The 27,856-nt window shown below is 42.1% G+C and overlaps 1 protein-coding gene across 1 annotated transcript; it reads right to left on the bottom strand.

Moving 5' to 3' along the window:
* Positions 1 to 1,370: 1,370 nt before the first annotated feature.
* LOC138871665 (uncharacterized) lies at positions 1,371 to 23,337 on the bottom strand. Its single transcript, XM_070149560.1, has 2 exons — positions 23,167 to 23,337; positions 1,371 to 1,556 (listed from the first exon to the last, which is right to left on the bottom strand). The coding sequence occupies exons 1-2, from the start codon at positions 23,335 to 23,337 to the stop codon at positions 1,371 to 1,373; spliced, it is 357 nt and encodes a 118-aa protein (XP_070005661.1).
* Positions 23,338 to 27,856: the final 4,519 nt, after the last annotated feature.

Below are 27,856 nucleotides of genomic sequence, written 5' to 3'. Positions count from 1 at the left end.
TAAGAGTTCCAAAGCGGACCACATATACTTGTTAGGCTAAGAAAATTAAGTGAAGGAAACATATCTCACATATTTTACAGGGAAGAATCACATCCTTGAAAGCTTTGGAAAATTTTCAAGTTCAATAAATGAAAATTAGTAAACTGTAAGCTTACATATATTTTTTCTTGATTCAACCCGCTTATTTTCCTGCACAAATAATATTGTACTTTTGTGTAATATGAATAATACGAAATCTTAAATCCCAATTATTAAAATGAGAATTCATAGGAAAAATGAAAAAGATACTCCCTGGACAATTGAAGCAAATTGATTCACATATAAAATACTCAAACTTCCATCGAGAACGTAACTGATTCTAGGTATTCAATATTTTGTAGTTCAACGATGAACTTGGTTATCTTCGTACTTTAAGATGATAGTTGAAATAAAAATTAGAGCTTCGTACTGATAACGTGTTATGAAATATAACTCAAAGTAACAATATAGAACAAGAAAATAAAAATAATTTGGTAAAACATAAACAAGAAATGGAGATAGAGAGAAAGAAGAGATTTTCTTCTTCAATTGTGTTTATTTTCCTATCTATTACAAGGCCTTTATATAGGCATGCAAAGTGAAGAAAATATGTCATTGAATATGTCATTAAGCATTTGACATGAAGATCATGGAGGAAGAGTAGACATCCACCATAATATGATATTTATCATAGCAGCCACTAAATACTACGAAAAAACTTAATTTCTTGTAGTGCTTCTACTTTATCAACTCCAATCAAACACTAAAAGATTTCCTTCCCAAGTAATAGTAGGCATTTATCTCATCTTCAAATCGGGGAAATTCACTTTAAGGAGAGGAAAATTGGTTAATTTTGTTTCTATGAAAATGTCAAACTCTAAGCACGACTTAAGCCAAACCACAATTACAGAAAATTCAAACAACAAGTAATTTTTGGGACAATTTTCGATTTATTGACTGAATGAAAGTATTACAACTAAAATTGAAGAAAATGAAATTATAAGCAACACTAATTGATGAACGCCATTGTTGATGAGCTCGAGTCTGCAACAGAAAGAAGAGTAGATTTAGGTGAGAATAGAATTTGGATTGAAGGAAGAGAAATCAGAAGAGAGAGAAGAATTTAGTTACCAGAAGTTCGTTGGTTTCTCCTCCCTCTCAGTCGTTATTTGATGCCTTTGGAATTAATCTGAGCCTTTGATCTATACCTGCTGAACAAATCTCAACCTTCCAACCTTTCTGTATTTTGCAAAGAGGTCCTTCAGCCTTTTATAATTGAACTCTGCCCCATTTTTAATTATAACGACTCTACAGACCATGACATACCCTTCCCCTTGAAAGGATCCTTGTCCTCAAGGATCAAAATGAGGGAATTTAGCTTTCAAATCTGCATAATCTTCCCAAGTGGCATCCTCAGGAGCTAAGTTTGACCACTGCACTAAGACCTTAACAGCAACTGCATTTTCCTTCTTAACCATTTGTCTTTGTAAGATGGCAACTAGAGCAACCAAAAATTGTCCATCATCTCCGGTCTGTGGCTGTGTATTTTGAGTAGTGACCTTGGATCCAATGTGACAACCCGACCCGTCGTCTCGTGAGTTACCGCCCCGTTTTCCTCATTTCCTATTTCTTTATGCTTCATTATCAGTGTTGGGTGTGAACGAGTTGATTTGGATTGGTTTTAGTAGGAAATGAGACACTTAGTCTCTTTAAGGAAGGTTTATTTGGAAAAGTCAACCGGGCGTTGGCTTATGTGTTAGAGGGCTCGTATTTGTATCCTGATGATTCAGTTAGCTTCGGGGGATGATTTGTGACTTAGGAGTGTGATCGGAAGTAATTTTGGAGGTTCGGTGTAGAATTAGGCTTGAATTGGCGAAGTTAGTATTTTGACGAATTTCGGTTGATAGGTGAGATTTTGATCCGAGAGTCGGAATGGAATTCTAAGAGTTTCTGTAGCTTCGTTAGGTGATTTGGGATATGTGTGCAAAATTTCAGGTCATTCAGACGTGGTTTGGTCGGGTTTTTGATCGAAAGTGTATTTCGGAAGTTTTTAGAAAATTAGGCTTGAATTCGATGAGTTTTGGGTAATTTGATGTTGTTTGAGGTGTTTTGATGATTGGAAGAGGTTTGAATAATGTTATGAATTATATTGGCATGTTTGGTCGGGGTCCCATGAGGCTCGGATAAGTTTTGGAAGAGTTTTTGGAAGACTTTTGTCGTTTGAGCATAAGCATGTAATGATCCAAAGGTCCATTTTTAGTTCTATAGATCGAAATTTTATTTCGAGATTTCCAGAATTTAACTAATGAATTATAGGAGTGATCTGAAAAGTTTGGTCTAATTTCATCAAGTCGCGATAGGGTTTTTGACACGAAACATGAGTTAATTATTTAACGAGTGAAATGGGTATTGAATTGAGCAAATGAGCTCCGAATTTAGTTTTGACTGAAGGTCTATGTTCGTATTATTATTTTTGACTCATAGGAATAAGAATCATTGAATTCTGAGTTCCCAGGCCCGAGAAATAAATTTTTGAGTAAAATTGCTTTCTGAAAATATTTAAGGAAAATGGAAATGAAATTTGATTAGAAAGTGATGGTATCGGGCCCGTATTTTGGTTTCGGTTCCCATTACAGGTCTTATATATGGTTTAAGCCCTTTCTGTAAAGTTTGGTTGAAAACGGACGTCGTTTGACGTGTTTCAGACTCAAAATGGAAAATTTGATGTTTTATGAAATTTGAAAGAATTCTTGGATTTTAAAGCTTAATTCGTGGTATATGACGTTATTTTGGCGATTTGATCGCACGGTTAAGTTCGTAGGATGTTTTTGAGTTAGTGTATGTGTTTGGTTAAGAGCCCCGAGGGCTCGGGAGTGTTTCGGAGGTGTCTCAGAGTGATTTCAGACTTAGTAAAATTGGAGAAAATTGCAGAAATAGTACCCTGTGAACAATACCGTGTACAGTACCCGGTGTCTAGTACCGTGTACAGTACCCCGTGAACAGTACAATATACAGTACCCCCGTGAACAGTACCGTGTACAGTACACGCGTGAACAGTAGCCGAAAAATTCTGGGCAGTGAGTTTATAAAACACTTCATCCGCGATTTTGGGTCATTTTTCCTCCATGGGTGATCATTTTGAGAGCTTCTTGGTGGAGATTAAAGAGGGATTCAATGGGGAACGACTTGAGGTAAGTTTCTTGGACTTAGAACTCGTTTTTATTGTGAATTCCACCTAGAGATTCATGAAATATAAGCCTACAAATCAAGAACTAGGGCTTGAATTTTGAAACCAAACAATTAGGATTTGATGGGTCATTTGAACTCAGATTTGGGATTTCTTGGTATGTATAGACTCGTGGCGAGACAAGGAATCCGGTGATGTTAATTTTTTGATTTTTCGAGATGTGGGCCCGGGGCTCGGGTTTTGTCAAATTCGTGAATTTTGATATTTTTCGATTGCTTTCGATTGGGTATTGTCTCTTTAGCATAATGCGATATATTCGTTGTGATTTTGGGTAGATTTGTTGCACGAGAAGGGTAATTTGAGAGGCAAGGGCATAGCGAGCTAGACTTTGACCGTCTTGAGGTGAGTAATTGATGTAAATGGTGTCCTGAGGGTTTGAAACCCCGGAATTTCACATCGTAACGCTATATTGAGGTTACTTACACGCCGAATAACAGGCGTGGGGTAGAGCACCATTGGGAATTGTGACTTGGTCCGTCCCGAGAGATATTTTTACCGTGTTTTCTACTTGAACTAAATTGAGAATCATCCTTACTTGGATTTAATTGTTACATTTGGGCTTCTTGCAAATTATTTCAATCCTTCAGGGATTGATATCAATGCTTTCACATATTTTGCATATCATTTGACCTCAGTGCAAGGTTTTAAATACTGTTTTGCAAACTCAGCTATCTTTCTAAGATTTAAAAACTTAAATGATATATCTAAATGATATTTCGGGCTGAGAACTACTGTTTTACAAATGCCCAAGGGGCTTATTCTGAGCATGGATGGGGCTGCGTGCCACAGCAGTGTTATATTGATATTGAGGCCGAGAGCCTGGTTGATTACATTGATATTGAGGCCGAGAGCCTGGGTGATTATACTGAGATTGATATGAGGCCGAGGGCCTAGATTTGATGCCACGAGATGGCTTGATATTGCGCTTGGGCTGTAGGAGCTCATCCGGAGTCTGCACACACCCCCAGTGAGCGCCGTCGACGATAAATAAATGGATGGCTCGGGCTGCACGCCGCAGTGGGTACTTGAGTGTACCATCATATGCATTGCATTGCACTCATGCATTTGTTTTTATCTGTTATACCTGTCTCAGTATTTGCTACTCTGACTTAATTGACTTATTACTTCACTATTTGTTGTTCTAAATTGCCAATTAAAGTTTACTTTGTATTTTTCCATTATTTCTTATTCTCAGCCTTTATTTATGTTTATTACTCACTGGGTTGGAGTACTCATATTACTCCCTGCACCTTGCGTGCAGATTCAGGTACACCACAAGCTAAGTGAGGAATTGTTTAGCTGAGCAGGCAGTATCCGAGAGTATTGAGGTAGCTGCATGGCGTTCGCAGCCTTGATCTCTTCCCTCTATCTCTATCTTTTATTCCATATTTTTCCTAGACAGACTTGTAATAGGTGGATATTCTGTATTAGAGGCTCATATTCGTGACACCGAATTCTGTTGGGCTATGGTGTGGTATTTTAATTGAACTTCCGCAGATTTTATTATTAATTATTCACTTGAATGAAATGACTTAGTAAATTCTCTGTGATATTTATCTATAATCTGAATAAGAATTTGGGATAATGTTGTTGAATGGTCGGGCTTGCCTAGCAGTGTGTTGGGCGCCATCATGACCGGGGTTGGGGTCGTGACAAGTTGGTATCAAAGCCTAGGTTAATTGGTCTCGCGAGTTATGAGCCGGTTTAGTAGTGTCTCGCGGATCGGTACGGAGACGTCTGTATTTATCGTCGAGAGGCTGCAGAACCTTTAGGAAAACTTCACATTCTTGAATTCTTATCGTGCGTCCTTGATTCACCTTGAAAAGAAACTTTTGAAATTCCTTCCACGCGTTCGTATGCGCGCATGTGCGCTTAGTATCAGATGTGCCTCGATGGCTTGTGATTCCCCGATCGAGGGGCAAGGTGTTATCTCTGTGAGTTTATAGTGGTCAAGTCTGGAGGACTTGAGGTTGGATCTTTGCCTATGGCGGGAGCGCCGAGATGCTGATTGTGTGAACAAGTGTTTTTGAACTTCTATGTTCGGTAGTGTCCCTGTTAGTGGAAATGATGGTTGTGGCTATGTGATGAGTATGTTAGTACTGCGAGGCGTATCTATATGATTTGGAAGCGACGAGAAGGGTCTGCTGAATGATGAAAGAACTAATAAATGCTTGAAGTCCATCGTGATTCAAGTTATAGCCCGAGTTATGGGCGTGTGAAGCATCTTTTCAGGACTCCTAGTTGGGAGTGAAGTAAATTTCATATTGCGGTATGAGTACAGAATCAGGAAGATCAAGTGACTGCGTAATGCTTATGGTGGTGGAAGGTATACAGAAATATTATATTGAGGCAAAGCAGGTGGGTTATCTCCCGCGAAGTGTGCTGAGGCGGTGTGCTCCTCATGTGAATGACAGAAGATCTCACGTGCAAATGAATTGTAAGTATTGAAGTCTGAAATTTTTGGTTCACTTAAGAGAGTGAGTTTAACTGTTGCGAGATCGCCAAAGAGTTGAAGTACTAGATGAACTGTGTTTACACAAGCTTACAGAGGATTTGAGTTTAACCTCACTATGGTATTGAGGCAACAATGGAGTATATGCATTATGAGTATAGTGTGTTGTGATCTATGGCTTCGAGCTAAATTGGGGAGCTTGCTATTGGTTAGCAGATTATGCGGGTATGTACTATATTAGTTCTGATTTGATGCATGCTGGTGAATTAGTTATGGTTGTGGAAATTGGGCCGAGAATGGCACGAGTGAAGGAATTTTTTTGACAAGATGTCATGAGCTCGGATGAGCAGGAGATAAGTTTCGATGTTTACGGTAAGTTGGTATTGTCTTCAGCGTCACCTAAGATCGGTGTTTTGTAAAAAGGGTTTTGCGTCCTGGTTAATAATTCTTGATCACTCTTTAGCGTTAGTGCGACCGGTGGTTTGGATGTACGCTCCAGATATTGTTGTGGTAGGTTGTGGAAGTGTGTCCCACGCGAAGATTATATAAGTGTGGCATGTGATCACTTGATTGATTAAAGATGTAAACCAAGTATGAAGTTTGCAACAGTGTGATGTTGAGTATAGTTTTCTATATGCTATTTTGTATGCCTTGCTTCCTGTTTTCTAAGTAAAGTCCGTATTAGTGCGTGGGATTGGTAATTCCCTCCAGAGTTTGTTTTCTTTTTTGTATCGCGTTCGAATTGGTAGCCTATTGGCATATTAGGGCATCATATGAGGCTTTTGATTATGTCTGGGGTGGCTTATTGCCTGAGCAGTTCGTAATGGGTGAGATGAGATCATTGAATTCGAGATCAGTGCAATCTGAGTATATGAAGTAAATTAAGGGGCTAAGACCATTGTTTGGTTCATAATGAGGTGATAGTTCTTGCCAGAAGTATAGACCCAATGAATTGTTGATTCGGCGGTGTTATGAATTTATACAGATCTCATCCGTCGTGTTGGTATTGTAAGAATTTGAACAAGACCCATGTATGTCATGCAGAGCATGGGATGTGTAATGATTTTTTCTTCTAGATGGGATCAATGGAAGTTCTTGACTAGCTGAGTACGTAGACGTTCATGGTTCAGAAGGGAGGTGAAGTCCTTATGTTACCTTAGGATGATATGGTATATGCGATATGTCGTAAAGGATTGAGATTTGCGCGTGTAAGGTTACGGTTCAGTTCTGCATGGAAATTCATAACATTCTTGAGCGGTACGGGCAGCTTTAGGTGATTAGATAAATGAGCTTCAGATGATTAGGGTGAATGATCTTCAGATGATTAAGGAAATGGTATTGCTAATTGGAAATGATTTGATAAGAGTATATGTCTCAAAAAAAGGTAATGTGATTAAAGTGATGATATTTCGGTAGTATTGCGGCATGTTCTTGGTGGGTCCACTGGTGGTATTCTGGTTTGCTTGGTAGCACAGAAAAAATAAAAAATAAAATTTGAGTATCTGTCGTGGAATGATTGGGTATCAAAGGTGTGCATGTATTCACACGGTGGAAACTTGAATCAGGTTGATGATTTGTGTGCCATATGGAGTTGGAGACTGGGAGTTCTTATGTACATGCTAGGTTGTGGTGGTGGATCATGTGTATTCGGCACTGTTTAGCGACAATCGAGATTTGGAGGCTCGAGTGGATCTTTGTTTGCTAGTATGTTAGATTTTGGATGTGATGTTGGAATTCAGACTGGTTGTCTTAGTGTTGAGTGATTCTGAACTATTGCACTACGGGCAATACCGAAAATGCCACGGGTTGAGTGATGAAGTGCATTGGATTATGTTCTAGCAGAGTGGTTTATATTTCAAAGGACCAGCGGACGGTTGGGAAGGATTGCTTTCTTAATTGGGCATTCGTGATGGATGTCAGTGCAAAGGTTGCTATCATTAATTCAGTTCCGGTGTTGGGGGACTTTTCAGATGAGTTTCATATGGCTAGGCATGTCGCCGGGTGAGGTTGTTGTTTTCGGTATTAATTTGGTGTCGGGCACTGGATCGTCTGGCTCCGATAGGAGTTGTAGTAGTGGAAGTCGAGCGGGATGAGTAATTGGGTGTTGTTCGGTGAATAACGTACCAGTTATGTTCTATCAGGTTTGCGTGGTGTGTATTATTTGTTTCACTATGGGTGTAATGATTTGCTTTGGCTCCAGACATCAATTGAGCATGGTTGTCGATTTCAAGCATAGTGACTTGAGGTGTTTCCTGTGGAGTAGTATTTGGATATGAACGCGCGTTGCAGCAAAGCTGTGTGGAAACATGACATTGCGGGTCAAATTTGTGTCCTGTTTCTATGATGTGAGACAGGGTCTCAGCCTTGTGTTGTAGCAGTACTGGTGATTTTGAGGTATAGCTCTCTCAGTTGAGTCGTTTTCATGAATTGAGTATATTCATATCATTTATTATTGGTGCACGTATTGTGCAAGTTGTGGCTTAGGCATGTATTGATGTGTCATGTCACCTGAGTAGTGTGTTTGGTCAGAAGAGATCGTTGAAATCATTAATGAATGCGAACGAATTCGATTTCAGTATGTGTGATGGGTAAATATTGAGGTTCGGTTCAAAATTTGCTATGGTAATTACCAGGAGAGAAATGACTTCATGAATGGTTGACATAGGAAATGGTTATGATTTATTGCGTGTTTCCTTTATCATTGGCAGTATGTGAAAGTGTTGGAATGAGGCTTTAGTTTTTAAGAGGTTTCCTATCGATATTCGATTATTATGTATAACTACTGTGAATAGAAATTATTGTTTCGAGTGTTTGAGTTATGTGGTATATCAGAAAATTGCACCTGATGTTGCAGGTATGGGTTATTACAGCTGGTTCGGGCTTATTCTGAGTATGGATGTGAAGTTCTAATCTTATGTATAATTTCGGAACGTGCAGTGTTGTTCTATGGTTTATGGACTAGATGGATTGTGAAATTTTAGCTATGTTATGTTATCGGACCTATGCGAGATAGGGTAGTGTGGGATCACCCACGGGTATATTCTAAGTAAAGTCGTTCAGCTATTGGTTGGCTTATTGGACAACTCTGGGTACGCTCGAGGACGAGCGTTTGTTTAAGTTGGGGAGGATGTGACGACCCAACCCGTCGTCTTGTGAGTTACCGCCCCGTTTTCCCCATTTCCTATTTCTTTATTCTTCATTATCAGTGTTAGGTGTGAACGGGTTGATTTGGATTGGTTTTAGTAGGAAATGAGACACTTAGTCTCTTTAAGGAAGGTTTGTTTTGGAAAAGTCAATCGGACGTTGACTTATGTGTTAGAGGGCTCGAATTTGAATCATGATGATTCGGTTAGCTTCGGGGGATGATTTGTGACTTAGGAGTGTGATCAGAAGTAATCTTGGAGGTCCGGTGTAGAATTAGGCTTGAATTGGCGAAGTTAGTATTTTGGCGAATTCCGGTTGATAGGTGAGATTTTGATCCGAGAGTCGGAATGGAATTCCGAGAGTTTCTATAGCTTCTTTAGGTGATTTGGGATATGTGTGCAAAATTCCAGGTCATTCGGACGTGGTTTGGTCGTGTTTTTGATCGAAAGTGTATTTCAGAAGTTTTTAGAAAATTAGGCTTGAATTCGATGAGTTTTGGGTAATTTGATGTTGTTTGAGGTGTTTGATGATTGGAAGAGGTTTGAATAATATTATGAATTATGTTGGCATGTTTGGTCGGGGTCCCATGAGGCTCGAATAAGTTTTGGAAGAGTTTTTGGAAGACTTTTGTCGTTTGAGCATAAGCATGTAATGATCCAAAGGTCCATTTTTAGTTCTAGAGATTGAAATTTTATTTCGAGATTTCCAGAATTTAAATAATGAATTATAGGAGTGATCTGGAAATTTTGGTCTAATTTCATCAAGTCGCGATTGAGTTTTTGACACGAAACATGAGTTAATTGTTTAACTAGCGAAATGGGTATTGAACCGAGCAAATGAGCTCCGAATTTAGTTTCGACTGAAGGGCTATGTTCGTATTATTATTTGTGACTCATAGGAACAAGAATCATCGAATTCCGAGGTCCTAGGCCCGAGAAATGAAATTTTGAGTAAAATTGCTTTCTGAAAATATTTAAGGAAAATGAAAATGAAATTTGATTAGAAAGTGATGGTATCGGGCCCGTATTTTGGTTTCGGTGCCCGGTACAGGTATTATATATAGTTTAAGCACTTTCTGTAAAGTTTGGTTGAAACGGACGTCATTTGACGTGTTTCGGACTCAAAATGGAAAATTTGATGTTTTATGAAATTTGAAAGAATTCTTGGATTTTAAAGCTTAATTCGTGGTATATTACGTTATTTTGGCGATTTGATCGCACGGTTAAGTTCGTAGTATGTTTTTGAGTTAGTGTATGTGTTTGGTTAGGATCCCCGAGGGCTCGGGAGTGTTTCAAAGTGATTTCGGACTAAGTAAACTTGGAGAAAATTGCAGAAATAGTACCCCGTGAACAGTACCGTGTACAGTAACACGCGTGAACAGTAGCCGAAAAATTCTGGGCAGTGAGTTTATAAAACACTTCATCCGTGATTTTGGGTCATTTTTCCTCCATGATTGATCATTTGAGAGCTTCTTGGTGGAGATTAAAGAGGGATTCAATGGGGAACGACTTGAGGTAAGTTTCTTGGACTTAGAAGTCGTTTTTATTGTGAATTCCAACTAGAGATTTTTCACGACCCGGATTTCCCACCATCGGGTGTCATGATGGCGCCTACTATCAGAGCTAGGCAAGCCAAATATTTAAAACACCTTTCCTTCTTTCTTTCAAACAATATAATAAACGAGACAAAATCTAAGCGGAAGACTTTAAATCTAAAGCAACTGAAAACCAAAAGTGCGGAAGTTTGAACCAAAATGCTACCCAGAGTCTGGTGTCACTAGCTCACGGACTACTACAATCAATGTCTGAAGAGAAAATACATCATGTTTGTCTGATACAAGATAAACAAACAAAAAACATGGAAAGGGACTTCGGCCTGTGAACGCCAGCTAGGCTACCTCGAGAGTCCCTGGACTGAAGATAGCTCCCAGAAGTCCTACTGCTGCGGTCCGTAAGCTGCTCCCTGATCTGTGCACCAAAAATGCATAGAGTGTAGCATCAGCACAACCGACCTCATGTGCTGGTAAGTGCCTGGCCTAACCCCGACGAAATAGTGACGAGGATAGACAGTACCTACCACAATTAACCTGTACAGATATATATACAACAAGTGCAAGCAAACAATAACAAGATAATACAAAGTAAAACTGGGAGGGGACATGCTATCGGGGAGTAACAGATAAAAATGAAATATCAGAAATAAACATATATAAGTGGACGGCGTGCCACACGATCCCATAATATCATATATAAGTGGACGGCGTGCCACACGATCCCATAATATCATATATAAGTGGACGGCGTGCCACACGATCCCATAATATAGTTCATAATATCTGACTTCATATAGTAGACCCCTTCAGGGGAGAATAACAACTCAATACCTTTAACCCGGCAAGGGTACAGCTAACAGCCCAAAATATCCCGACAAGGGAGAATATATATATCAGTCTACACATCCCGGCAAGGGAGTATTCACAACACATTCTCCTTTTTAAATCCATTCTTCCTCAACTAACACATTCATGTTCGAGCTAACGCTCCAAAAGTACACCAATCACAATTTTACCTCAACCGTTCACATTATATGAAACTCATCAAATAAACAAGGAGCTTGTGTCACATTATTCGAATTAAAAGCAATCAAGACTCACGGTCATGCTAGACTCCGGTGCATAGATAACCGTCACCATGCCTATACACCGTACTCCACATTAGCAAGTAGCAAATATCATCCTAATCCTATTCCCTCAAGCCAAAGTTAGAACAAACACTTACCTCGAATGCTCCAAACTCAACTCACGCTTCTAGTATAGCTTTACCTCTTGATTCCACCACCAATCCGCTCGAATCTAGTCATAAGTTACTTAATCACATTAATAATTACTAAATGAATCATCCCCAATGCATGAAAATAGATTTTTCAAGGTTTTTCCCAAAAAGGTCAAAAATACCCCCGGACCCACGTGGTCGAAACTCGAGGTTCGGACCAAAACCCGGTTACCCATTCCCCCATGAATCCAAATATATGATTTGTTTTTAAATCGGACCCCAAATTGAGGTCCAACTTCTCAATTTGTAGAAAACCTAGGTTCTACCCAAAACACCCAATTTTCCCCATGAAAATCTTTGATTTGAAGTTGAAATTATGTTAAAAGATGTTAAGGAATAAAGAAATTAAGTTAGAAATCACTTACCAATCGTTTTGGAGAAGAAAAGTTGTTTGGAAAATCGCCTCTTAGGTTTTGGGTTTTTGAAAAGTGAAAAATGACTGAGATTTTCCGAACTTGTATACCTTTCTGAGGACCTGGCGCGGACCGCACAAAAATGTGTTGCGGCCGCGCCGAGTGGGAGAAAAATTGGGGCTTCTCTGAACCCTTCCAGCGCGGACGTGGGCTCTCTATGAACCCACCCAACGCGGACCGCACTGATTTGGTGCGCGGCCGCGCTGGTCGACCCTCTGAACCCCACCACGCGGACCGCACAGAAAAGCACCGCGGTCGCGTGGCTGCTAACGCGGACCGCGCAGAAATGGCCGCGGCCGCGCTGGGCCTGCAACATCTGAACCTGTATATTTTTTTTCTAAGTCCAAGACCTCCCGGGCCCCATTCAAAACTCACCCGAGCCCTCGGGGCTCCAAACCAAACATGCACACAACCTTAAAAACATCTTACGGACTTACTCGTGCAATCAAATCGCCAAAATAACATCATATACATAGGATCAAGCCTCAAACACATGATTTTCTTTTCTTCAACTTTCATAACTCAAATTCTCCATTTTTAGTCCGAAACATGTCATATGACGTCCGGCTTTAGCCAAACTTTACAGATAGTGCTTAACGCATATTTAAGACTTGTACCGGGTGTCGGAACCAAAATACGAGCCCGATACCTATATTTTCTAACTCCTTTTCATTTCTAATTTTCATATCAAATTTCAGAAAAACAATTTCTTTCAAAAATTCATTTCTCGGGCTTGGGACCTCAGAATTTGATTCTGGGCACACGCCCAAGTCCCATATTTTTCTACGGACCCTCCGGGACCGTCGAATCACAGGTCCGGGTCCGTTTACCCAAAATGTTGACCGATGTCAACATTATGCATATTAATACCAAAATTCATCACATGTTTCACATAATTCACATATTCTAACATAAAAACTTTCTGGCTACGCACCCGAACTACGCACGCCAATCGAGGCAACTAAAAGCGAGGTTTTCAAGGCCTCGAATGTGCGGAACAAGGAAGAACTACGGTGATGACCCTTCGGGTCGTCACATTCTCCACCTCTAAAACAACCGTTCGTCCTTGAACGGATAAAATAAAGAAGTACCTGAGTCGGGAAATAAATGAGGATAACGGCTCCGCATATCGGACTCGGAATCCCAGGTCGATGCCTCAGGAGGCTGACCTCTCCACTGAACACGCACCGAAGGAAAACTCTTCGACCTCAACTGTCGAACCTGCCGGTCTAGAATAGCCACCGGCTCCTCCTCATATGACAGATCCTTGTCCAATTGGACAGTGCTAAAATCTAACACGTACAATGGATCTCCGTGATACTTCCGGAGCATAGACACATGAAACACGGGATGCACAGCTGACAAGCTAGGTGGCAAGGCAAGTCTATAAGCCACCTCTCCCACTCGATCAAGAATCTCAAATGGACCGATGAACCTAGGGCTGAGCTTGCCCTTCTTCCCAAATCTCATCACGCCCTTCATAGGCGATACACAGAGCAATACCCGCTCACCAACCATGAAGGCAACATCTCTGAACTTGCGGTCTGCGTAACTCTTCTGTCTGGACTGAGCTGTACGAAGTCTATCCTGAATAATCCTGACCTTGTCCAAGGCTTCCTGAACCAGATCCGTACCCAATAATCGAGCCTCTCCCAGCTCAAACCATCCAACTGGAGACCGACATCGCCTACCATACAACGCCTCATACGGAGCCATCTGAATACTAGATTGGTAGCTGTTGTTGTAGGCGAACTCTGCTAAAGGCAAAAACTGGTCCCACGAGCCTCCAAAATCAATGACACAGGCTTGGAACATGTCCTCAAGAATCTGAATAGTCCTCTCGGATTGACCGTCCGTCTGGGGATGAAATGCTGTACTCAACTCAACCTGGGTGCCCAACTCTCGCTGAACCGCTCTCCAGAAATGCGAGGTAAACTGCGTACCCCGATCCGAAATGATAGATAGCGGCACCCCATGAAGGCGAACAATCTCCCTGATATAAATCTCGGCTAACCTTTCGGACGAATAGGTGGCTGCAACAGGAACAAAATGCGCTGACTTGGTCAGCCTATCAACAATGACCCAAACTGCATCAAACTTTTTCCGAGTCATCGGAAGTCCAGTAACGAAATCCATCGTAATCCTCTCCCACTTCCACTCGGGAAGTGCAATCCTCTGAAATAGACCATCGGGTCTTTGATGCTCGTACTTAACCTGCTGACAATTCAAACACCGAGCCACGTGCGCAACGATGTCTTTCTTCATCTTAAGCCACCAATAGTGCTGCCTCAGATCCTGATACATCTTCGCGGTGCCCGGGTGAATAGAATACCGAGAACTGTGGGCCGCCGCTAAGATCAACTCTCGAATCCCATCAACATTGGGCACACAAACTCGCCCCTGCAATCTCAATACACCATCATCATCTAAGGTTACTTTCTTGGCACCTCCACACTGCACCGTGTCTCTCAAGACACACAAATGGGGATCCTCAAACTGCCGCTCGTGGATACGCTCTAATAGTGAGGAACGAGCAACCGTGCAAGCTAACACTCTGCTAGGCTCAGAAATATCCAACCTCACAAGACGATTGGCCAAGGCCTGAACATCCAAAGCAAGCGATCTCTGGCTGACTGGAATATAAGCAAGACTACCCATGCTGGCGGACTTCCTGCTCAATGCATCGGCCACCACATTGGCCTTCCCCGGGTGGTATAAGATAGTAACATCATAATCCTTTAGCAACTCTAACCACCTCCTCTGCCTCAAATTCAACTCTTTCTGCTTGAACAGATACTGAAGACTCTTGTGATCAGTGTAAACCTCACACGTCACGCCATATAAGTAATGCCTCCAGATCTTCAAGGCATGAACAATGGCTGCCAACTCGAGATCATGAACCGGATAATTCTTCTCGTGGATCTTCAACTGCCTCAAAGCATAGGCAATGAATTTGCCTTCCTGCATCAACACTACACCAAGCCCAATACGAGACGCATCACAATAGACCGTATATGGCCCTGAACCTGTGGGCAAAACCAATACTGGTGCCGTAGTCAGAGCCGTCTTGAGCTTCTGAAAGCTCGCCTCACACTCGTCCGACCACCTGAACTGGACACCCTTCTGGGTCAATCTGGTCATAGGGGCTGCAATGGATGAAAACCCCTCCACGAACCGACGGTAGTAACCTGCTAACCCCAGGAAACTCCGAATATCCGTAGCTGAAGCTGGTCGAGGCCAGTTCTTGACTGCCTCTATCTTCTTCGGGTCTACCTGAATACCTGCTGCTGATACGACATGACCCAGGAATGCGACCGAACTCAACCAAAACTCGCACTTTGAGAACTTAGCATACAACTGACTATCCTTTAGGGTCTGAAGGACCACTCTGAGGTGTTGCTCATGCTCCTCCTGACTGCGGGAGTATATAAGAATATCGTCAATGAAGACTATCACGAACAAGTCCAAATAAGGTCTGAACACTCGGTTCATCAACTCCATGAACGCTGCTGGGGCATTAGTCAATCCAAATGACATGACCAAAAACTCATAGTGCCCATACCTAGTGCGAAATGCTGTCTTAGGGACATCAGATGCCCTAATCCTCAGCTGGTGGTAGCCCGATCTCAAATCTATCTTTGAAAATACCCTCGCACCCTGAAGCTGGTCGAATAAATCGTCGATCCTCGGCAGTGAATACTTATTCTTAATTGTAACCTTGTTCAATTGCCGGTAATCGATGCACATTCTCATCGAACCATCCTTTTTCTTAACAAACAACACCGGCGCACCCCAAGGCAAAACACTGGGTCTAATGAAACCTTTCTCAAGCAAATCCTGCAGCTGTTACTTTAACTCTTGGAACTCCGGCGGGTCCATTCGATATGGTAGAATAGAAATGGGCTGAGTGCCCGGGGCCAAATCAATACGAAAGTCGATATCCTTGTCGGGTGGCATACCCGGCAAGTCTGAAGAGAAAACCTCAGGAAACTCCCGAACAACTGGCACAGAATCAGTAGAAGGGGCCTCCGCGCTAGAATCGCGAACATACGCCAAATAGGCCAAATATCCCTTCTCGACCATACGCCGAGCTTTCACATACGAGATAACACTGCGGGTACAATGACCAGAAGTCCCCCTCCACTCTAAATGGGGTAAATCCGGTAAGGCTAAGGTCACGGTCTTGGCATGGCAATCCAAGATAGCATGGTACGGGGACAACTAGTCCATCCCCAATATAACATCAAAGTCGACCATGTCCAAAAGCAACAAATCAACACGGGTCTCAAGACACCCAAACACTACGATACAAAAATGATGAACTTGGTCGACCACAATAGAATCACCCACCGGTGTTGACACATAAACAGGAATACTCAACGAGTCACTAGGCATAACCAAATAGGGTGCAAAATAGGACGACACATATGAATACGTAGATCCGGGATCAAATAGCACAGAAGCATCCCTATCACAGACCAGAATAGTACCTGTAATCACAGCATCTGATGACTCAGCCTCTGGCCTGGCTGGAAAAGCATAACAACGGGGCTGGGCCCCACCTCCCTGAATCATATCCCTGGGACGATCTGCTGCTGGTTGACCCCTACCTCTAGCGGTCGGAGCTCCACCTCTAAGACCTCTACCTCCACCTTTATGTCCTCTACCCCCGTCTCTAGCTGGCTGGGCAGGCTGTGGGGCAACTGGTGCCTGGATCATCGGGCGAGGACCCTGCTGCTGCGAGCTGCTGGAAGCTCGAGGGCAATATCTGGCAATGTGACTCACATCGCCGCAAGTATAACAAGCCCTCGGCTGCTGAGAATAACGAAGTAGTGGTGCACTGATAGGTGCTGATGGTGAACTGAAGAGCTGCTGGTCAGAATACTACGGCTGAGAACCATGACCACCTGGTGTACCATGAGAAGCCTGGAGAGCTGACTGAAAGGGCCTCGAAGGATGGCCTCTACCATAAGAATCCCTACCTCCAGACGAGGTACCACTGAATCTACCAGAATGACGGGGCCTCTTATCAGACCCATGACCACCTCCCTGAGCAAGTGCCATCTCTATCCGGCGGGCACCATCTGCCGCCTCCTGAAATGAAATCTCACTACCGGCACTCATGGCCATCTGAACACGGATCGGCTGGGCCAACCCATCAATAAACCTCCGCACCCTCTCTCTATCGGTGGGGAGTATCACAATGGCATGACGAGCAAGATCAATGAACCGGGTCTCATACTGGGTGACCGTCATAGGACCCTGCTGGAGACGCTCAAACTGCCTGCGAAGAGCATCTCGCTGAGTAACTGGAAGAAACTTCCCCAGAAATAACTCTGAAAACTGATCCCAGGTCAATGATGGCGACCCTGCTGGCCTGGCTAAACAGAAATCCCTCTACCAAGTCTTGGCGGATACTGCCAGGCGAAAAGTGGCGAAGTCAACCCCATTGATCTCTACAATGCCCATAGTCCGTAGAACCTCATGACAACTGAATATGAAATCCTGAGCATCCTCTGAGGGAGTGCCACTATATGTAGTAGTGAAGAGCTTGGTGAAACGATCAAGCCTCCACAAAGCATCCGCGGACATAGCCGCACCATCGCTGGACTGAGCCGCAATACTTGGTTGGGCTGCCACAGCTGGCTGAACTGCTGTAACCTGAGCCTGAGGAGCTACCGGTTCTGGAGTACGAGTATCGGGAGTCTGAACTCCTCCCCCAGCCTGAGATGTGGCTGGAGCTCTGGGAAGCAAACCCGCTCTAGAAATGCCCTCCATAAAGCCTACCAGCCGGACCAAAGTGTCCTAAAGCACTGGAGTGGCTATGGAACCCTCTGGGACCTGAGCTGGGCCCACTGGAACAGCTGGGGCCGGAACCTCCTCCTCAAAATCGACCTGAGGCTCCGTCGCTGGAAATGCTGCTCGGGGCTGAGCCCTGCCCCGGCCTCAGCCTTTGGCACGGCCTCGGCCTCGCCCTCTGCCCCTAATAGGGGCTGCTGCTGGGGGCTCAGGCTGTTGCGCGGTAGAAGAGGAAGCACATGTCCTCGCCATTTGCAAAAGAACAGAGTGGAAAGACAATCAGTACTTGAGAAACAGAATCGCACGACAAGAATGAACAAGGTGAAGTTTTCCTAACTCGGTAGCCTCTACGGGATAAATACAGACGTCTCCGTACTGATCCCTCAGACTCTACTGAGCTTGTTCGTGAGTTGTGAGACCTAAGAAACCTAGGGCTCTGATACCAACTTGTCACGAACCGGATTTCCCATCATCGGGTGTCGTGATGGCGCCTACTATCGGAGCTAGGCAAGCCAAATATTTAAAACACCTTTCCTGCTTTCTTTCAAACAATATAATAAACGAGACAAAATCTAAGCGGAAGACTTTAAATCTAAAGCAACTGAAAACCAAAAGTGCGGAAGTTTGAACCAAAATGCTACCCAGAGTCTGGTGTCACTAGCTCACGGACTACTACAGAATACTACAATCAATGTCTGAAGGGAAAATACATCATGTTTGTCTGATACAAGATAAACAAACAAAAAACATGGAAAGGGACTTCGGCCTGCGAACGCCATCTAGGCTACCTCGAGAGTCCCTGGACTGAAGATAGCTCCCAGAAGTCCTACTGCTGCGGTCCGTAAGCTGCTCCCTGATCTGTGCACCAAAAATGCACAGAGTGTAGCATCAGCACAACCGACCCCATGTGCTGGTAAGTGCCTGGCCTAACCCCGGCGAAGTAGTGACGAGGCTAGACAGTACCTACCACAATTAACCTGTACAGATATATATACAACAAGTGCAAGAAAACAATAACAAGATAATACAAAGTAAAACTGGGAGGGGACATGCTATCGGGGAGTAACAGATAAAAATGAAATATCGGAAATAAACAGAAGAAACTCCGGTTTCCCTGATATATATATATATATATATATACAAGTGGACGGCGTGCCACACGATCCCATAATATCATATATAAGTAGACGGCGTGCCATACGATCCCATAATATCATACATAAGTGGACGGCGTGCCACACGATCCCATAATATCATACATAAATGGACGACGTGCCACACGATCCCATAATATCATATATAAGTGGACGGCGTGCCACACGATCCCATAATATCATATATAAGTGGACGGCGTGCCACACGATCCCATAGTATCATATATAAGTGGACGGCGTGCCACACGATCCCATAATATCATATATAAGTGGACGGCGTGCCACACGATCCCATAGTATCATATATAAGTGGACGGCGTGCCACACGATCCCATAGTATCATATATAAGTGGACGGCGTGCCACACGATCCCATAATATCATATATAAGTGGACGGCGTGCCACACAATCCCATAATATAGTTCATAATATCTAACTTCATATAGTAGACCCCTTCAAGGGAGAATAACAACTCAATACCTTTAACCCGACAAGGGTACAACTAACAACCCAAGATATCCCGACAAGGAAGAATATATATATATCAGTCTACACATCCCGGCAAGGGAGTATTCACAACACATTCTCCTTTTAAAGCCATTCTTCCTCAACTAACACAATTATATTCGAGCTAACGCTCCAAAAGTACACCAATCACAATTTTACCTCAACCGTTCACATTATATGAAAACTCATCAAATAAACAAGGAACTTGTGTCACATTATTCGAATTAAAAGCAATCAAGACTCACAGTCATGCTAGACTCCGGTGCATAGATAATCGTCACCGTGCCTATACACCGTACTCCACATTAGCACGTAGAAAATATCATCCTAATCCTATTCCCTCAAACCAAAGTTAGAACAAACACTTACCTCGAATGCTCCAAACTCAACTCACGCTTCTAGTATAGCTTTACCTCTTGATTCCACCACCAATCCACTCGAATCTAGTCATAAGTTACTTAATCACATTAATAATTACTAAATGAATCATCCCCAATGCATGAAAAATAGATTTTTCAAGGTTTTTCCCAAAAAGGTCAAAAATACCCCCGGACCCACGTGGTCGAAACTCGAGGTTCGGACCAAAACCCGGTTACCCATTCCCCCATGAATCCCAATATATGATTTGTTTTTAAATCGGACCCCAAATTGAGGTCCAACTTCTCAATTTGTAGAAAACCTAGGTTCTACCCAAAACACCCAATTTTTCCTATGAAAATCTTTGATTTGAAGTTGAAATTATGCTAAAAGATGTTAAGGAATAAAGAAATTAAGTTAGAAATCACTTACCAATCATTTTGGAGAAGAAAAGTTGTTTGGAAAATCGCCTCTTAGGTTTTGGGTTTTTGAAAAGTGGAAAAAATGACTGAAAATCCTGAATTTATATATATGCTGGGGGTTGGCGCGGACCGCGCAGAAATGCACCGCGACTGCATGGTTACCAGTGCTGACCGCGCGGAAATGTACCGCGGCCGCGCCGAGGGAGGGAAGAAGTGGGCTCTCTCTGAACCCACCCAACGCGGACCGCACTGATTTGGTGCGCGGCCGCGCTGGTCGACCCTCTGAACCCCACCACGCGGACCGCACAGAAAAGCACCGCGGCCGCGTGGCTGCCAACGCGGACCGCGCGGAAATGGCCGCGGCCGCGCTGGGCCTGCAACATCTGAACCTGTATATTTTTTTTTCTAAGTCCAAGACCTCCCGGGCCCCATTCAAAACTCACCCGAACCCTCGGGGCTCCAAACCAAACATGCACACAACCTTAAAAACATCTTACGGACTTACTCGTGCAATCAAATCGCCAAAATAACATCATATACATAGGATCAAGCCTCAAACACATGATTTTCTTTTCTTCAACTTTCATAACTCAAATTCTCCATTTTTAGTCCGAAACACGTCATATGACGTCCGTTTTTAGCCAAACTTTACAGATAGTGCTTAACACATATTTAAGACTTGTACCGGGCGTCGGAACCAAAATACGAGCCCGATACCTATATTTTCTAACTCCTTTTCATTTCAAATTTTCATATCAAATTTCAGAAAAACAATTTCTTTCAAAAATTCATTTCTCGGGCTTGGGACCTCAGAATTTGATTCCGGGCACACGCCCAAGTCCCATATTTTTCTACGGACCCTCCGGGACCGTCGAATCACAGGTCCGGGTCCGTTTACCCAAAATGTTGACCGAAGTCAACATTATGCATATTAATACCAAAATTCATCAAATGTTTCACATAATTCACATATTCTAACATAAAAACTTTCCGGCTACGCGCCCGAACTACGTACACCAATCGAGACAACTAAAAGCGAGGTTTTCAAGGCCTCGAAAGCGCGGAACAAGGAAGAACTACGGTGATGACCCTTCGGATCGTCACAAGATTCATGAAATACAAGCCTACAAATCAAGAACTAGAGCTTGAATTTTGAAACTAAACAATTAGGATTTGATGGGTCATTTGAACTCAGATTTGGGAGTTCTTGGTATGTATAGACTTGTGGAGAGACAAGGAATCCGGTGATGTTAATTTTCTGATTTTTCGAGACGTGGGCCCGGGGCTCGGGTTTTGTCAAATTCGTGAATTTTGATATTTTTCGATTGCTTTCGATTGGGTATTGTCTCTTTAGCATAATGCGACATATTCGTTGTGATTTTAGGCAGATTCGTCGCACGAGGAGGGTAATTTGAGAGGCAAGGGCATAGCGAGCTAGGCTTTGACCGTCTTGAGGTGAGTAATTGATGTAAATGATGTCCTGAGGGTTTGAAACCCCGGAATTTTACATCGTAACGCTATATTGAGGGGACTTGCACGCCGGATAACGGGCGTGGGGTAGAGCACCGTTGGTTATTGTGACTTGGTTCGTCCCGGGAGATGTTTTTACTGTACTTTCTACTTGAACTAAATTGAGAATCATCCTTACTTGGATTTAATTGTTACATTTGGGCTTCTTGCCAATTATTTGAATCCTTCAGGGATTGATATCACTGCTTTCACATATTTTGCATATCATTTGACCTCAGTCCAAGGTATTAAATACTATTTTGCAAACTCAGCCATTTTCTAAGATTTAAAAACTTAAATGATATTTCTAAATGACATTTCGGGTTGAGAACTACTGTTTTACAAATGCCCAAGGGGCTTATGATGATTTCTGGACTGAGCATGGATCGGGTTGCGCGCCGCAACAGTGTTATATTGATATTAAGGCCAAGAGCCTGGTTGATTACATTGATATTGAGGCCGAGAGCCTGGGTGATTATACTGAGATTGATATGAGGCCGAGGGCCTAAATTTGATGCCACGAGATGGTTTGATATTGCGCTTGGGCTGTAGGAGCCCCTCCGGAGTCTGCACACACCCTAGTGAGCGCCGTCGATGATCAATAAATGAATAGCTCGGGCTGCACGCCGCAGTGGGTACTAGAGTGTACCATTATATGCATTGCATTTCACTCATGCATTTGTTTTTATCTGTTATACCTGTCTCAGTATTTGGTACTCTGACTTAATTGACTTGTTGTTTCACTATTTGTTGTTCTAAACTGCCAGTTATAGTTTACTTTGTATTTTTCCATGATTTCTTATTCTCAGCCTTATTTATGTTTATTACTCACTAGGTCGGATTACTCGCATTACTCCCTGCACCTTGCGTGCAGATTCAGGTACACCATAGGCTAAGTGAGGAATTGTTTAGCTGAGCAGGCAGTATCCGGGAGTATTGAGGTAGCTGCATGGCTTTTGCAGCCTTGATCTCTCCCCTCTATCGCTATCTTTTATTCCGTATTTTTCATAGACAGACTTGTAATAGGTGGATATTCTGTATTAGAGGCTCATATTCGTGATACCGGATTCTGTTGGGCTATGGTGTGGTATTTTAATTGAACTTCCGCAGATTTTATTATTAATTATACACTTGAATGAAATGACTTAGTAAATTCTCTGTGATATTTATCTATAATCTGAATAAGAATTTGGGATAATGTTGTTGAATGGTCGGGTTTGCCTAGCAGTGTGTTGGGCGCCATCATGACCGGGGTTGGGGTCGTGACGTCCAACCTTTTTTTTCAATAGAGAAATATGAAATACAGGGTATACCTTAGGGGTAGGAGGTAGTTCTAGTTTGTAAGCAACTTGCCCCACTTTGGCAATGACTTTGTATGGCCCATAGAACTTGGAGCTGAGTTTGAGGTTTCTTCTGAGAGCTAAGGATGTTTGTCTATAAGGCTGGAGCTTTAGAAAAACCATGTCGCCCGCCTGAAATTCCATTTTAGTTCTTCTTTGATCTGCATATAACTTCATCCCTCTTGAGCCTTTATCAAATTATCCTACAACAGTTGTTGAACCTGTTGTCTTCTCATAATAACATCACTAGTAGCTTGGACAGTAGTATCTAACAATGGCCCAACTGATAACTGTGGTAGAGTAAAGCCATACAAGACTTCAAAGGGAGTGCATCCTAAGCTGGTGTGAAAATTTATATTGTACCACCACTCAACTAGGGGTAACCATTGCTTCCATTGTACTGGCCTATGAGAAGTCATGCACCTAAGATAATTCTGAATGCATTTATTTACCCTTTCACTTTGGCCATCACTCTGAGGGTGGTAGGCAGTAGTAAAATGAAGTTGAGTTCCCAGCAACCTAAATAGTGCCTGCCAAAAGTTTCTTAAGAACACCTTTTTCCTATCAGAAACTATAGAGTTAGGTAACCCATGCAGGGTATGCACTTGCTTGAAAAACTTGTTAGCCACATTCACTGCAGTGTAAGGGTGAGCAAGAGTCATAAAATGAGCAAATTTTGACCTCCTATCAACTACCACAAAGATCACTTCCTTGCCCTTAGACTTTGGTAGTCCTTCAATAAAATCCATGGTGATTTGTTTCCAAACCTGGTCTAGAATGGGTAAAGGTTGCAGTAGGCCAGGTAAGGAACATTTTCTCCTTTGTTTTTTTGGAACACATCACAAGCATATACATGGTCAATCACCATCTGTTTCATACTAGGCTAATAGAACAATTGTGAAAGCCTTTTTAGAGTGCCAAGGTGGCCTGAAGGCCCTCCAATTGGTGAATCGTGAAAGGTTATCAATAATTGTTGTCTGAGTGGATCATGATCCCCTATGTAAATCTTACCTTTCTTTCTCAATACTCCAGCTATGTAATGGTATATATGAGGTCCTTGAGTAGCCACTGTACCTCAGAGATTAAGATAGATGTATGGGTATCCCCTTCGTAGCTATTACTGACTTCTTGTATCCAAGTAGGAATTGTTACACTAATGGCCATGAACTCAGCTGTATTAGACAAGGTTTCACCTTATTGACCCTCAATTGCCTGGAGAGTGCATCAACAACTCTATTTTCTGCCCCTTTCTTATACTAAACTTCATAATCAAGTCCTAGTAGTTTAGTTAACCCTTTCTATTGAATGGCAGTGGTCACTCTTTGTTCCAGTAGGAATTTGAGCCTATGATGATCAGTTCTCACTATAAAATGTTTATTTTGCAAGTAGTGCCTCCATTTTTCTACTGAATTTAAGAGAGCCATATATTCTTTCTCATAAATAGACCTTCCTCTATGTCTAGGAGCAAGTACTTTACTCAACTAAGCAATGGGTTTCCCCCTTTGTAATAACACAACACCTATACCATTCTATCTAGCATCAGTCTCCACTATAAAGTCTTGCGAATAATCAGTTAAACACAAGACTGGGGTTTTGATCATGGCTTGTTTCAGAGTTTCAAAGGTAGTTGTAGCTTCCTCATTCCACTTGAAGGCTTCCTTCTTAAGAAAATCAGTCAAGGGTTTAGTAATAACTCCATAATTGAGCACATATTTTCTGTAATAGCTTGTTAATCCCAGAAAGCCTCTCAAACCTGTCAAGGTAGTAGGAGTGGGCCAATCTACTATAGCCTTGACCTTCTTAGAGTCAGTAGATACCCTTTCCTTAGAGATCACATGCCCCAAGTACTCCACCTTTGATTGTCCAAAAGAACACTTAAATTTCTTTGCATACAAGGTCTAAGCTCTCAGGATTTTTAACACTACCTCCAGATGTGTCAAGTGTTCAGGTAGAGATTTACTATAGATGAGGATGTCATCAAAGAATACCAACACAAATTTTCTGTGTATAGGCTGAAAAACTTGGTTCATCAATGCTTGAAATGTAGCTAGAGCATTTGTTAGCCCAAATGGCATCACCTTGAATTTATAGTGTCCCAAATGAGTCCTAAAAGCAGTTTTGTAAATGTCTTCACTCTTCATCCTGATTTGGTGGTACCCAGACCTAAGGTCAATTTTTGAGAAAATAACTGACCTAAATAACTCATCTAGCAAGTCATCCACTATTGGAATTGGATACTTATCTTTGATGGTTATCTCATTAAGTCCTCTATAATCCACACAAAACCTCCAAGTATCATCTTTCTTCTTTACTAGTAAAGCTGGTGAACAAAAGGATGACTGACTATCTTTAATGATCCCATTAAGCATCATTTCCCTCACTTGTTTCTCTAGTTCTTCTTTTTGAAAGAAATTATACTTGTAGGGCCTCAGGCTGATAGGAGCAGATCTTGGTTTGAGTAGAATTTCATGATCTTGGTCCCTTATAGGCGGTAGGATTTAGGCTTACCAAACACATCCTGATAGGTGATCAATACTGTATGGATGGAGGAATCAATGGGCTCCTCCTCTTTTGCTGCTACTGCTTGCACCAAGAATAAGTGTGCCATGAGAGTTTGGCCCTTCTTTATTAGTTTTCCCATAGTGCTTCCACTGGTCCATCCTAATTGCCCCTGTTGGTGATGCCTTATAACACCACCTTATTGCCTTTTTTTCCAATGGTCACACAATACTTCTCATGGTCAAATTTGGTTGGATTGAACTTCTTCATCCAATCATTGCCAATGACTATGTCACAACCTCCTAACTGTAGTATTCTCAAGTTTTCTTCAAATAATTTTTCACCCATCTTCCAGCTGAACTTGGGACAAACAGAGTTGGTATACATGTAATTGCCATCAGCCACTATTACTCTTAAGGTATTAGAAAACAGTGGTGTGTAGCCACTCTCCTTGACAGTAATCTCGTTAATGAAGTTGTGAGTGCTACCTGAATCCACCAAGATAGTTAGCTCCTTTCTTCTAAACACTCCTCTGACTAGTATGGTATTGACTCCCATATTAGTATCAGACAAGGTATTAAAGCAAATAACCTCCTGCATTTCTAGTCCCATGTCTAATTCAATCTCTATCTCAGGTAGGGGTTCTTCTTGTATAGTAGCTACTTCCTCCACTTCTCCAGTCAAACATTGTAGTTGTTTGAATTGGCACTTGTGACCAGAACCAAACTTTTCTCCATATCCGAAGTATAGTTGGTTGGCCTTTCTATACTCATACACCTCTAGAGTCAGTATCAAGGGACCATGTTTGGATGTAGCAGCTGTAGTTGGTCTTTGCACCAGTGTTGGAACTGAAGCTTTAACAATAGTGGTCAATCTTGCCACTGGCTGGTTCTTCTTCAAGGCAGCCTCAATAGCCTTCTCTTACATTGTAGTATGCTTAATGGCTCAACTCAAGGTTTTATGTTTGAATAACTTCACTAAATACTTGATTTCATCCTTCAAGCCTCCTACAAAGCTAGAAAGAAATGTGCCTCATTTAGTGCAGGGTTCCTCATTATCATTTGAGCGGTCATCAAACTTTACCAGATAATCTTCCACATTGCTTGTTTGTTGTAGTCGACTAAATTCTTCCACTATATCCTCCATTAGCACTTCCCCAAACCAATTGCATACCTTCTCCTTCAACTCATCCCATGTAATCACTCCCCTGCTTAGTATCGGGGAATTATACCATAACTTAGTATTGCCATTCATATAGAAACACAACCCCTTCTACTTTAAGATCATCAGCTACCTTATACAGATTGACGAATCTATCACATTTTTGAATCTATACCTTAGGTTAGTACCATCAAAGCTTGGTAATTCCCATTTTGGATTAGGAATTTGCCTTTGTTGTGGTCTAGCTGCTCTATTCTCAGCCGGTAAGGGAAGTAGTCCAATTCCAACTCCGGGAATTTGCTCAGGTGGCCTAGGTTGCCTATAATCCATGATATTTAACCTTTCAAAAAGTTGTTCCAAGGTTCCTTGAGTTCCGGCTTGGGTGTCTTTCAAAGCTTGTTGTTCCTCTTTCAGCTCAGCCAATAGCTTGTCATGATGGGTTAATTTTTTATCCATAACTTTCATGGGAGTTCCTTCAACCATTAGTATCTCTGATTTGGCGGGAAATCGACAAGGCTCTGATACCAATTGTCAAGCTCTAAGCTCGACTCAAGCCAAACCATAATTATAAAATATTCAAATAACAAGTAATTTTTGGGACAATTTTCGATTTATTGACTAAGTGAAACTATTACAACTAAAATTGAAGAAAATGAAATGATAAGAAACACTAATTGATGAACACCATTATTGATGAGCTCAAGTCTGCAACAGAAAGAAGAGCAGATATAGGTGAGAAGAGAATTTGGATTGAAGGGAGAGAAATCAGAAGAGAGAGAAGAATTTAGTTTCCAGAGGTTTGTTGGTTTCTCCTCCCTCCAGTCGTTATTTGTTTCCTTTGGAATTAATCTGAGCCGTTGATCTATACCTGTTGAACAAATCTCAACCTTCCAACCTTTCTGTGTTTTGTAAAGAGGTCCTTCTGCATTTTATAATTGAACTCTATCCCATTTTTAATTGTAACGACTCTATAGACCATGACATAAAATTGAGCAACTTTACT

The sequence above is a fragment of the Nicotiana sylvestris genome, chromosome 6 (assembly GCF_000393655.2).
Source record: "Nicotiana sylvestris chromosome 6, ASM39365v2, whole genome shotgun sequence".
NCBI classification, from domain to species: Eukaryota; Viridiplantae; Streptophyta; class Magnoliopsida; order Solanales; family Solanaceae; genus Nicotiana; species Nicotiana sylvestris.
Note: the sequence above shows the minus strand (reverse complement) of the source record. Positions and strands in the feature narration are given on the sequence as shown.